The sequence below is a fragment of the Chiroxiphia lanceolata genome, chromosome 27 (genome assembly GCF_009829145.1).
Source record: "Chiroxiphia lanceolata isolate bChiLan1 chromosome 27, bChiLan1.pri, whole genome shotgun sequence".
NCBI lineage: Eukaryota > Metazoa > Chordata > Aves > Passeriformes > Pipridae > Chiroxiphia > Chiroxiphia lanceolata.
This window is the reverse complement of record NC_045663.1, coordinates 3885688-3897867: the sequence shown is the minus strand read 5'-3', so window position 1 is coordinate 3897867 and position 12180 is coordinate 3885688. Positions and strand designations below refer to the sequence as shown.

The 12180-nt window shown below is 54.0% G+C and overlaps 1 protein-coding gene across 1 annotated transcript; it reads right to left on the bottom strand.

Annotated features, from left to right (window-relative positions):
* Nucleotides 1-2338: 2338 nt before the first annotated feature.
* On the bottom strand, nucleotides 2339-8975 carry LOC116798972 (butyrophilin subfamily 1 member A1-like). The gene is made up of 8 exons (XM_032711685.1): nucleotides 8763-8975; nucleotides 8106-8210; nucleotides 7426-7773; nucleotides 6601-6882; nucleotides 5497-5601; nucleotides 4320-4430; nucleotides 3833-3865; nucleotides 2339-3419 (listed from the first exon to the last, which is right to left on the bottom strand). Exons 1-8 carry the CDS (start codon nucleotides 8836-8838, stop codon nucleotides 2902-2904), a joined length of 1578 nt encoding a protein of 525 aa, XP_032567576.1. The 5' UTR covers nucleotides 8839-8975; the 3' UTR covers nucleotides 2339-2901.
* Nucleotides 8976-12180: the final 3205 nt, after the last annotated feature.

Sequence of the window (12180 nt, the reverse complement as noted above, 5' to 3'; positions counted from 1 at the left end):
AGGTGATGAAGGCTCTCCCCCGGCCTCAACTGGGAAAGACCCCCTTCAACTCACTGCGCCTGCGTGAGGGGATCTCCAAGGTGCTCACGCATGCGCAGGAGGGGGGCACTTCCATAACCAGAGGGGTGGGATTGGGAGCCCCTGACGGGGCGGGACTGGCCACACCTCCCCGGGGCAGGTGCTCTCAATAAACTTTAAAAAGGCAGACACGCTTTCTTTGGGTTGTTGCCGGCTCTTCACGATGGACCAAGTTGCTTTTAGCGGGGACGCCTCCTTGAAGTGGGAGCCTGCCCCCCCCTTCGGAACAGGCAGCTGCCGTAGGGAGACTTCATTATTGGTTAGGATGGGTAAGATTATCTTATAGGTGACACCTGGGTGAGTATGGGGTGTCGAGCCTTCTTTCTAGGGTCTTTTGTGCACTTTTTCCTCCGCCCTAATCCTTTTCCCTCAGGCGCCTGTTTTTTCCCCTTTTCTCTGTTTGCCACCTTTCATAATAAATAGCTATTTTGCCAACTAGCAACGGTGTTTGGTTTTTTCACGTTCCAGAATCCCTCGAACCTGTTTTTTTCCCTGATATAGTTTCCCCTCCCCGCTACACCCCCCCTTCTGGCAGCTGAGCTCAGAGAGGTTGCTGAGAGGGTGCCACAGCCTGTCAAGAGCACAGACTGCTCTCCACTGCTGCTTTTGCATGGGGCACAAATGACACCCAAGCCAGAAGCTGGGCAGATTCAAGGGAGATTACAAAGCCCTGAGGGTGCAAGTGAACAATATCGGTGTCCAAGGTATCTTTTCCTCCATCTGCCCATTAGAGGAAAGGGGACAGCCAGAAATAGGTGCAGAAAGCAAATCAGCTTCTGGCTTTGTGGCTGGTGCTGTCAGGAGGGTTTGGACTTTTATGACAACAGGACACTTCTTTGATGACTGTAGTCTGTTAGGCAGGCATGGGATCCACGTGCCTAGAAGAGGCCAGGGAACCTTTGGCAGCAGGATGGCCAACTTGGAGAGCTGGGCTTTAAATGGAAGGACTCGGGGGCTCAGGATCCAAAGGGGCCTTGCTTCCCCCTTCCCATTGAGCTGGGAATAATGCAGGACAGCCAGAGCAGTGACAAATGTTCCCTCCTGGCCTCCCAAGATGAGAACAGAAGGCCAAGCAGCTCAGGGGTGTGTATGGCTGTGGGGCACCCTCTTGCCGCCCTCCTGGGAAACCTGCCTGCTCCATTCCCCCTGAACTGCCTGCAGACCAACACACAGAGCTTGGGGAATGAGCCTGGGGAAGGATCAGAGATCTGTGTGCAGTCACGGGGCCATTAGTTCTCATAAAGCCCAGGGCTGGAATCCTACTTATGGCCCAGCTTCCTCCATGCAGGATCCTGAGTTCCACTGTATATGGTCACTGCAGCCAAGGCTGTCCCCAGCCTTCACACCCCAACCAGTCCCTCTGTGCTGGTTAGTACAAGGACCAGCAGCACCTCTCCTTGTAAACTCCACCACCCGTGTCACAGAGTGATCTCCTCACCCTGCAGGGACCTCCTGTGCTGTCCCCCCAGCAGATATCAGGAAGGTTGAGGTCCCCCATGAGATCGAGTGCCTGTGACCCTGAGGCCATTTCCAGCTTTCTGTAAAGAGCCTCAGCGACTTCCTGATCAGGTGGCTGGTAGAAAACAACCACAGCAGTGTTATACATAGAATCATTTAGGTTGGAAAAGCCCTCTAAGATCATCGAGTCCAACCACCAACCCAGCAATGCCAAACCCACCACTAATCATGTCCCCAAGAGCCAAATCCACACAGCTTTCAAAGCCCTGCAGGGTTGGTGACTCCAGCACTGCTCTGGGAAGCTGTGCCAGGGCTGGACAAGCCTTTCTGGAAGGAAGTTTTCCCTGATATCCAACCTAAACCTCTCCTGGTGCAATTTGAGGCTACTTCCTCTTGTCCTGTCCCTTGTTCCCTGGGAGCAGAGACTGACCCCACCTGGTTCCACCCTCCTGTTAGGGAGTTGTGGAGAGCAAGAAGGTCCCCCCTGAACCTCCTTTCCTCCAGGCTGAGCCCCCCCAGCTCCCTCAGCTGCTGCTGGTGCTCCAGACCCTTTCCCAGCTCTGTTCCCTTCTCTGGACACACTCCAGCCCCTCAATGTCTTTCTTTGAGGTGGGGTCTCACCAGAGCCCAGCACAGGGGGATGGTCACAACCTGAGTCCTGCTGGCTGTGTCTGGTCTCAGAGAAAGCACTTACTGCCCTCCTCCACTTGCAGGGGGCAGCTTCCCCTACAGCAAAATCATCTGGAGTTGCCCATCTGGCAGTGCTGGGCATGCCCAGGGCACAGGTGAGCTCATCCCCGGGGTTTGTGCTGCTGGCAGGTGTGGGGACAAGCACAGCCATGGACCAGCCCCGCTGGCATGACTTCCTGGGCTCCTGCAGGATGCACTGAACCCTTTTCTCCAAAGTGCCTGTGACTCCCACAGGCTACAGGGAGGTGGGAATATCCCTCAGGGACAGCCTTGGTACTGACACACATACAGACAAATCCCACCAAAGGAACTTTATTGTGTACATTTACAAAGTGATCCCTTTTTGGTGTAACTGGTGTTCAACAGGGAGAGGATGAGACACAACAACCACGAGTCGAGACTGTAGAAATTCTGACCCCACAGAAAGGGTTGGTTTTTACCCTTGAGAGAGATGCAGCATTGGACCAGAGAGGTAATGAGACCTTTGCCCTTGGAGACCCTGCAACACTCAGCTGAACAAGGTCCAAAGACACTGAAGGCAGCCCTGAGGTTAACCCTGCTCTGAGCAGGTGGTTGCCACAGAAACCTCCACAGGTTCCTTCCAACCTCAGTCTTACTGTGAGTCTGAACTCCTCAGGTCCCTTCAAAAAGCCTTGTCTTCCACCTTCCCTTTCATCAGGGACATATTTTCAGACAAGTCCCAGGACCCAGCCAGACCCAAGGGTGGACTTTTATCCCCCCAAATGATGCCAGTGGAAACGCAAAGATGGGAATCTCCGCATCAACACTGAAAAATGCCACCCGTTGCCTTTCATAATCCAGAGAGACCCGGATCCGCCTGGGAGCCTTGATTTTGGGAAGGGGAATGCGATCAGGGGAGGTGAGAGCTTGGAAGTGCCCTGCCCAGTTCCCCACTGCCCAGATGCCTTCCTCTGGTTTAAACTCAATATCACCCTTCCTTCTCACATCTTCTCTAGACACCCCCACAGCCCATCCTCCTGCATCCTCCACCTCCACCTCCCAGTAGTGTCTCCCCGAGGTGAAGCCCTCACAGCCCAGAACGCAGCGCCACGGGTTAAATCTCTCGGGGGTGTCGGGGATGTCCTGTCGTGTGTCAAGTCGTTTCACATGTTTGCCATTGTCAGACAGGACAAGCTCACAGTGGGCTGTGTCTGGATCCAGAACCACGTTCGCTGCAGGAGAGATGGAATCAACACATCAGGGCAGAGCTTGGCCCAGGACACATCTTTGCTGGGGCTGCCTAAGGAAGAAGCAGGGGGTGAGGGAGAGCTGGCAGAGTGGGGCATGGCAAGGTGCACAAGGTGACAACATCAGTGCAAGGAAGAGACACTGAAGCAGAGAGAAGAGAGGGAGCAGAGAGGGAAGAGGATCATCAGCAGAGCTCCAGGATGAAGAATTGCACACAGCTCACCGAGGACAAGGATTCTCCAGATTTGCCTGGAAGTGGGACATGCACCAAATGAAAGGGAGGCTCAGCAGAAGCAAGCCTGGTCCCAGCAGCATCACTTGCAGGAGGGGAACTGCCAGGAAGGGACATTAAAGCAGGCAAGATGATTCAGCACCAGGAAACACCAGACTTAGTTACCTGCTTCTATAGGCACTGCGTGTCTTCTCCATGCTTTAAAAAAAACACAAAAACCACAGGTCAGAGGCAATCAAACACACTGGGGCTGGGTTAGCTCAGGGGAATGATATGCCAGTGGAGGTGCACATTTTCTGAATTGTGGTTGTCTTTGTCAAAGTCATCTCACAGTGAGTTGCTTCAAAACTTCAGTGTCTGACTACATGGAAGGGCTCCACCCATTTCCTACAAATCCAATCACGCTGCCTGTCCTGACTCAGACATGCATTTATGGACAGTTTGGACTTTGAGAACTGAAAGAATTTTCTTCTTAGCACAGAACAATTACAAGGAAGAGCCTAAAACCACACAGAGACCAATGGAAAAGAATGTTTCTGAAACAAGTTCTGTATTTGTTCTGTGCCCAAAACAAGGGCACACATGAAAAACACAGGGGAGAAAAAATGCCCAACTGAGAAGACTCCCACAAAGAGAAGAGAATGATACTCACCGAGTTCCTGGGCTTGTTGCTCTGAAAAGGAAGAGAAAGCAGCACAAATGGGTTGTGGGCCATTGATTTGGACATCCCCTGTCTGCCCTCTCCTGGGACCCCCTGCACGGGCTGGAGGGCGGGTTTGTGCCAAGGCTGAACAGTGCAAAGCCCTGTCCCACCCCCAGCCTGCAGCTGTGCTCCCCCACCCATGGGGCAGCTTGTCCTGCTCAACCTGGGGGCAGGAAATGATCTCTGGCAGGTCCCTCATCTCCAAGGGCACCAGGGCACTCCCACCCTGCCACTTCTACTGCTGCCCCACCCGGTCCCATCCCCACACACCATCTTCAGTCAGCTTTCATTTTGGATTCCCAAATTCACTCTCTCCTTCTACCCATCACCAAGTGAACCACAGAGTGAACCACTTTTTGGTTCACTTCACACTTTAAAAGTGAGAGAAAAAAGCCCAAATGAACCCAACACCCCTTACAGGCTGTAAAAAATCCTTTTCCAGGATAGACTTGCTGGGGTAGGGAGGAGGCTGAAATTGCTCCCAAGGGAAAAGCTGCAGCCCAGGAGCTCCTCAGGACCTGTCTTCCCAAGACTGGGGGTCTCCCCCACCCTCCCTGAGCCCGCTGTGGGCAGAGATCAGCACCGTGCTGCTGGAGACCTGAGCACGGGCTCCAGCTCCAGGGCAGCGCTGAAGGGGCAGGTTTGCAGCAACAAGGGAGGAGCGTGGGGTGAAATGTCCCCTGCAGTGCTCCCTAAGGGCCCTGTGCCTGTGCTCTGCAGTGCTCAGAACAGCTGAGGCCCCTGCACAATGAAATGTGCTCCCCCAAAGCTTCCTCCATCTCTAGAAGGAAAGGAGGCCCTGCCAGGCCCCCAAACTGCCAGGGATTCTTTGCAGGTCAGGGCCAATTCTTGCTCCATTTCTGTGCTGGGGCAGAGGAGCAGCTGATGCTGCTTTAATGCCAACTTCCTTCCTTGCCTTCTTCTGGGAGAACAAAGCTTTCTTTCTTGGCAGAAGTTAAGGCAGTGGGTTTTCAAGTTTCCTGGGACCAAACACGGGCCTGCGACACCAGGACAAGACTCTGGTTCCATCCTGGTGTTTCTCAACCCCCTCATCCCTCAGGACTAGAGGTGGCTGAGTAGGATGGCTGCCCAGCCCCTTCCCCAGCCCCCAAACCCAGGGTGGTACCTTTAATTTTAAATAGATAAACAGTGATAATAAGGAGAGTGACCACAGCAACCAGGACCACACCCAGGGCAATCATCCAAGGATGGGCACATTGGAAAAAGGGATCTGAAAAATAAAATCCCCAAAGGGGAGGTTAATGTGCAAGTAGCAATTGAAAGGAGATTATTTCTATTTCATACAAGGTCATTCCATCTGAATCCCATTGAGGGTGAAAACCAGACTGTGCTCCACAAAAGGGCAAAAAATGACATTAAAAAAAATTCATTTTGGCAATTTTGCACTTGTCTGAGGTTGATGACAATTTGTGGAGGATTTTTGAAGGGAAGATGGATTTGTAACCAAGTGATTTCTGATTAAATCATGCTTTCTTCTCCTTTGCGAAAAAACAAATATTATATTTCATTAGGTAACATAGGATAAGAAACAGGGTGACATGTGGATCAAGAGCAACACTGCAGTTCAGAAAAGCATCAGCAGGAGAAAGGTAATGGTTCCCCAAGGAAATAAAATCTCCAGGACTTGTTAATTTCTAAACTCCAAGAGGAGCGGGGTGGAGTTGGAAAGGATGTGCTGCTGCAGTGCCCTTTGGTAAGTGGTTAATGCAGTTCATCATTTTATCCCTGCTCTGATATATTCCCAGCCCCAAACCAATCACCCAGTGAAAAAGGAGCTTTCTATGAGACAGGGAAAAATTAGAATTACATTCTATACTTGCATGTGCTATAAGGAGAAACAAGTATTTATTTCTCCTACTAAACATCTAGGACAGGATTTCACAGCAGGGGAGACTAAGGGCACGGGTTTGCTTCTCCTTTTTCATTTAGCTCCAGTGTTAGGAATGTGCTACTTTCAGCCAGGTGTCTGTATAAACTCTGCCACAGGGAGGGTTGTACCTTTGCCCCCTGAGCGGCTCCTGCAGACGGAGCCGGTGGGTTTTGGCAGCACTCCTGCACCAACGCTGCCGAAAGCCGCGGCCGTTTGCACGGGTGGGATGGAAATGGCCTTGACATGCTGAGCACGTGTCCTGCCAGGGGCCTGGGGGTGCTGTGCCCAGCACAGCTCCGTGGGGCCCGTCGGCAGGGCCGTGCCCCATCCTCCACTCACCTGAGACGTGAAGGGCTGATCCCTGCCCCGGTGTGTGCGGGAGGTGCTGCACCGAGCAGGAGAGTTCCTGGTTCCCACCTCTGGTGAGGATGATGCTGCTCTCAGCTGCAAAGAGCCCATTCTTGTCCTGGGTAGCGTTTTCCGAGAGGGACGGGAGATGGCGCCCGTGGGGATCGTGCCACAGCACCCGGGGCCGTGGGTACCAGCCGGCAGAGCGACAGGCCACCCGGATCCCCCCGTGCTCGTAGCGCTCCAGCGCGATGAGCGGGGCAGAGCCGCTGGCTGCGGGCAAAGAGAGAGACCCCGGCTGACCCTGCGGGGTCCTGCATATCAGGGGATAAACTGCTTGGGCTCTTTCTCTCCCTGACGTGGATAAACTGACAGAGACAAATCCCAGATTGTTTTTCAGACAAATGTCACCGGGAGTCAGGACATTTCTTGCAGTCTCTTTCATGGAACAGAGAGATTTGGTTTGGAGGGCACTACTGCAGAAAATAATCCACTGGCCTGGATATTAAAACATAAAAGCACCTCGATGTTCTTCCCTTATTTCCCAATGACAGATTTTTTTTTTTATACCTGATTTTATGAAGAAAACCATATCAAAAACACTTCTGAAGGAGGAAGTATTTCATGAGCTCCTTATGACTGCTCAGTGGGCAATTTTACATCTCTGAGACATTCCTGATATTTTACACGAAGAGATTTAATGAAAACCTATTTCCAAAGCAACCACCTGAGACTGTTTCTGGGCAGAAGGACAGGGAACAAGAGCCCTGGCTATGAGCAAGTAAATTAGAGGTACTGGGGACACAAACTACAGACCTGTCACCTGGAGCTCCACCAGAGCGTCGTCATAATCTGAGCCTCGTTGAACAAAGCAGGTGTAATTCCCTGTGTCAGAGAGCTGGACACGGAAGATCCTCAAGTCCGCGCTGCCCTTGGCAAGGCCGTCCTTCCCCAGCTCAGTGCGCCCTTGGTACTGAACCATCTGCTCCCCGTACTGGTCCTGGCCCCACTTGTAGCGATGCACAAAGGGCAAGAACTGCTCCCGAAACCAGGTCACCTCCGTGTCCTGTGCATTCTGCCCCGGGGAGAAGCTGCAGGGCAGCACCACGTCCTCGCCCTTGGCCACGGTGATGGGGCCGGGGGGTGCAGTGACGGTGAGTGGAGCTGGGAGAGCCCCCCGTAGGAAGAAGAGAGAAGTGTGAGTTTGCTGAGGCAGCTGAGCTGGGACACAGCAGCGGCTGCTGCGCGTGGTTGGGGTGCTGCCGGGCCGGGCCATGGCGCTGGCAGCGTCCCTGTGCCGGGGCAGACGAGGGGCTGAGGGCAGCTGGCACAGGGACCCTGCCCTGCACCACCGCCTGGACACCAAACAGCAAAGGAAAGGGCCTGACCCTGCTCTCTGCTCTGCTGTTCCCAGCCAGCTGCTGCACTGGCAGCCACCAAGATATTCCACCTGGAAGCCATGGCACAGCATCCAGCAAGAACAGGGGGATTCTTACCTGAGTGCCCCTGAGGAACTTGGAAAACTAAAGTGGAAATGACAAAAGCCGGCAGAGAGCAGTGGATGGGGGAACCGCAGAGCATCCTCCTCCCTGGAGCACAACCTGGAGATGGGGAAGGACAGGCAAAGGGTAAAAGGGAAGACAAACAAGGGAATTTAAAACAAACCAATCAACTAACCAACTAACCAGGATGAATTCACTTTGAAAGGGGTTTATTGCTGATTTCAGCCCTTTCGGGAATGTCCAGGGAAGAAACTTGGATGCCCAAGGTTGAAATCGATTTTCCATCATCAGACTGACTTTGGTTAGTGCTTTATAGGCAAAGGACCTGACTGGGATCAAAAGTGGTGGGAATTTCCCATGGGAAAGCAAAGGACAAGCTGCACCATCTCCTCCAATTGCAGCAGAAAGGGGCAGTGGTTTTCCTATGGAGCCCTGGCTTTTCTGATCCAGCCTTAAGAAAGAGACACACAGGGGCAGGGGGAGAAGGACAAACCCTGAGCGAGTCAGGACTCATTGCCTGCACCTCCCTGAGAGTGGGAGAAGGCTTTGGAGCAAGGGAAGCCAAAGAGTCCAAACACTAATGCAAGGCCCAGCTAAGACAGGACCTGGCTTTGCTCTGCTCTCCCACCCACCCCCCTTTTTGCCCCTGACTTGGTTCCACTTTGCTAACGGGAAGTGGAAACTGTGTCCGGGTCTGGCAGATGGCAGAGGGCAATTTCCATCCCATCTTTCCCAAAAGATGCCACGTACCTGGAGACTCTGAGCTCTTTCCTGGACTCTGGACTGGAGCAGGAGCTGCTTGGCTGTCACCTGGCACCTTGGAGGGGTCCCCTGATCCCAGTTGAGCTGTCCGGAAACCAAAGCAAATCGTCACCCTGTCCCAGCCTGCCACCCATTTCCTCCTGCGCTGCCTTGCTCAAAAATGAAAGTTGTTGAGTAATTTGGGGGGGTTTGACAATGCTTTTGCTGTGAACATGCCCTTCTGGCAGCATGCCCAGGCACACCCCTGCTGCAGGGGCTCTCCAGGGCTGCTCCCTGGGCTCAGGAGGGGACAGAGGTGGCAGCACTTTGCACATCCCTGGCATGAGCCCAGAGGCCATATGGGCAGGAGGGAGGTGATGGAGCCGGGATTCACCCCCAGAGGCAGTGGCTGGGAGCAAAGCCCAGCAGCAGCAGCTTCACTATTGCTTAAAAGCAATTGGCAGCCAAGAGGCAAGGCCATGGAGGGGGGTTGGTTGAGGCAAAGCTGCTGCCCTGAGGGAGGCAAAGGCAGTGCCCGTGGGCGCTCAGCCCTGTGGGTTCCGGCCCCCTCCCAGCCCAGTCAGGCCTGGGGGCACCTGCTGGGGCAAAGGGAGCTGATCAGGGACGTGGCCAAAAGGGGTGACAAGGCAAAGAAGGAAGCAGCAAGGGATGGGTCCAGTGACACAGATGTGTACAGCAAAGGACAGCAGAAAGAAGTGTTATGAGCCAAGCTCCTCACTGGTGCTGATCTCTGGGATCACAGATCCAGAGGTGTCAATCCAGGGAGATCCAGCCTGGCTTTTGTGACTGTACCTCTGCACAGCTGGGGATGAAAGCTGGGGAGGAAAGGCAGGGGTCCCAGACACCTGAGGGTGCCAGCGGAAAGGTGTGAGCACTAAAGCCATGTGGAATGGAAGGAGTCCAGGAGGACAAGGCAGGGGAGAGGCCAAAAGGGTGGAAAAGGGACTGGTCACCAGCACAACGGAGCCTGTCCCTGAGCTTGGCTGGCCAGTGAGTTGGAGAGCCCAGGGGCAGGCAGGGGGATGAGTCAGGCCGAGGGTCCCTGCTGGTGTCAGGGGTGCCAGAAGTGTGGGGTGCCTGAGGGCTGCGTGTGTGAGGGCTGCGGGTTTGCAGAGAGCATCAAGCTGGCTGTGGGGGGTCAGAGGGCCCGGGGGTGGGACAGGGGCACCCCTTGGCCAGATGGGCCGAGCCATTGCTGGAGGTGTGTGCAGATGGGCACAGGAAGGCAGAGAGGGTGGCCTGGGTCACCTGCAGCAGTGACCCCCTGCCAGCCCTGCAGGAGGAGCAGACGTGGCTGCCTGTGCTGGGGGTGATGTGGGTGCCACAGGGGACCTGTGCCTTTGTCTGGTGGTGTGACTGGGCATGTCTGTGTGTCTGTGTGACTGTGTCTGTGTGTCTGTGTGACTGTGTCTGTGTGTCTGTGTGTGTCTGTGTCTGTGTGTGTGTGTGTGTCTGTGTGTCTGTGTGTCTGTGTGTCTGTGTCTGTGTGTCTGTGTGTAGTGGGTTTGTTTAGCTGAATAACATCCTTTCCCTGGGAGGGATCTAGAAGAAGTCAGCTGATGTATATGGACCAATGAGATATTCCATAACATGATATGTCAGCTCAGATATAAAAAAGTGAGGAGGAAGCTGCTGGCTCTCCTCTTCCAGGAGAGCTGCTGGGAACAGCTCCTGGTGGCAGGGGATCATCAGTTCTTGTGGGAAGTAGAATTTTACTGTTAATTTCCTTTGCCTGTGTGTTTGTAGTGTTATTAGTTCTTTTTCCTTTTTTCTCCATATAACTATAAAACTGCTTTTCTTAGTAAATCTCGTGTTTTTACATTTTGTTTTTTCCATCCCCCCTTTTCTCTCTGGAGGGGAATCAGCGCAGCCTCGGTGGACACCTGGTGTTCAGCCAAGGTAACCTCCCACACTTAACCTTTGTGTCAGTGTCTGTGTGTCTGTGTGTGTCTGTGTGTCTGTGTCTGTGTGTCTTTGTGTCTCTGTGTCTGTGTAGTTTGTCTGTATGTCTGTGTGTCTGTGTCTTTTCCTGTGGTTCCTCCCAAGCCAGCCTGTCCCCAGTCCTGCTTTCCCAGACCATCTCCCAGCTCCAGGCAGCAGAGCCACCTGGCAACAGCTGCCCTCTCACCCTGCTGGATTTTGTGGCTTTCAGAGGGATGGGACAAAGCAGAGTGGACCCCCCTGAGTTCTCTACGAGTGGGGATGAGGCCATCAGCCCCAGAACACACAAACAACTGCCTGGAGAATACAGAGCTGTGCTGCAAAGCCCAGCAAGTGCTGTCCCCCATTTACCAGCTGAGCCATGGAGGCGGCACATGCCCTGCAAACATCTCCACCATGAAGCCCTTGGCAGCAGGAGAAACCTGGGCAAAGAGCCAGGGCAGGAGCCAGCCCTCTCCCTCGCCCCAGTGGGCAGCCTGGACACCCAGAGCAGGGCCACTGCTCAGTGCCTGCTGTCCCCAAGTGCCCTCCCAGCGGGCTGGAGGTGCCTGTGGTGCTGCTGAGCCAGGAGGGCTCTGAGCATCCTGCCCAGGGAGATCCAGGCTCCTGCAGTGCTCAGGGGCTCTTCTCACCCCCCTGCAGCTGGCAGGAAGAAGAGCAGCCAAATCCAAGTGTTAGATGAGGTCACATGTGGGCTGGAAGCTTCAGGCCAGGGGGGGCCATTGCCCAGAGGAGGGGAGGGAGAAGCTCCATGGGCTGGTCCCCCAGACACACTCCCAGTCCCAGCTGGGCTCTCCAGGCCATCCAGCCCCTCTGCACTGTGCTCTGCTCACTCAAACAAGCTGCAAGTGCTGGGCAAGCTCAGTCCAACCAGGAGCTGAGCAGGAGATCAGGGCAGTGGGGAGCAGACTGAAGACCTGCCAACTCCTCCCAAACCTCCCTTCCTGCAGCCAACCTGCAGGTGAGTGCTGACTGTCTATAAAGTGCCAGAATAATGTGACCTTTCCATCCTTGCTTCTCTGCTTTGTCATCTTTAGGCAGTCTCAGAGTCCTGCCATTGTCACTTTGAACAGGGAATCCTTCCTGCCCTCCTGTTGATTTTCTGTACATGTGCTGGCATCCAGGCTGGAGAGAGAAGAGAGTGAGACCTTGGTGAATGAGATGGAGGAGATGAGTGGAAGAGGTGAGTTTCAGAGGGAAGAGGAAGGAGAACTTTCTCTTCTTGAGGGGAAAACACTCCCATCCTGCTTCTGCTTTGAAAGAAATAGGGGGAAAGCACCTGGAGCTTGTCCCAGCCTGAGCTTGTCATGAGTTGGGACTTGGTGGCTGCCACACCCTCAGCTGAACTTCTCCTGCTGATCTGTTG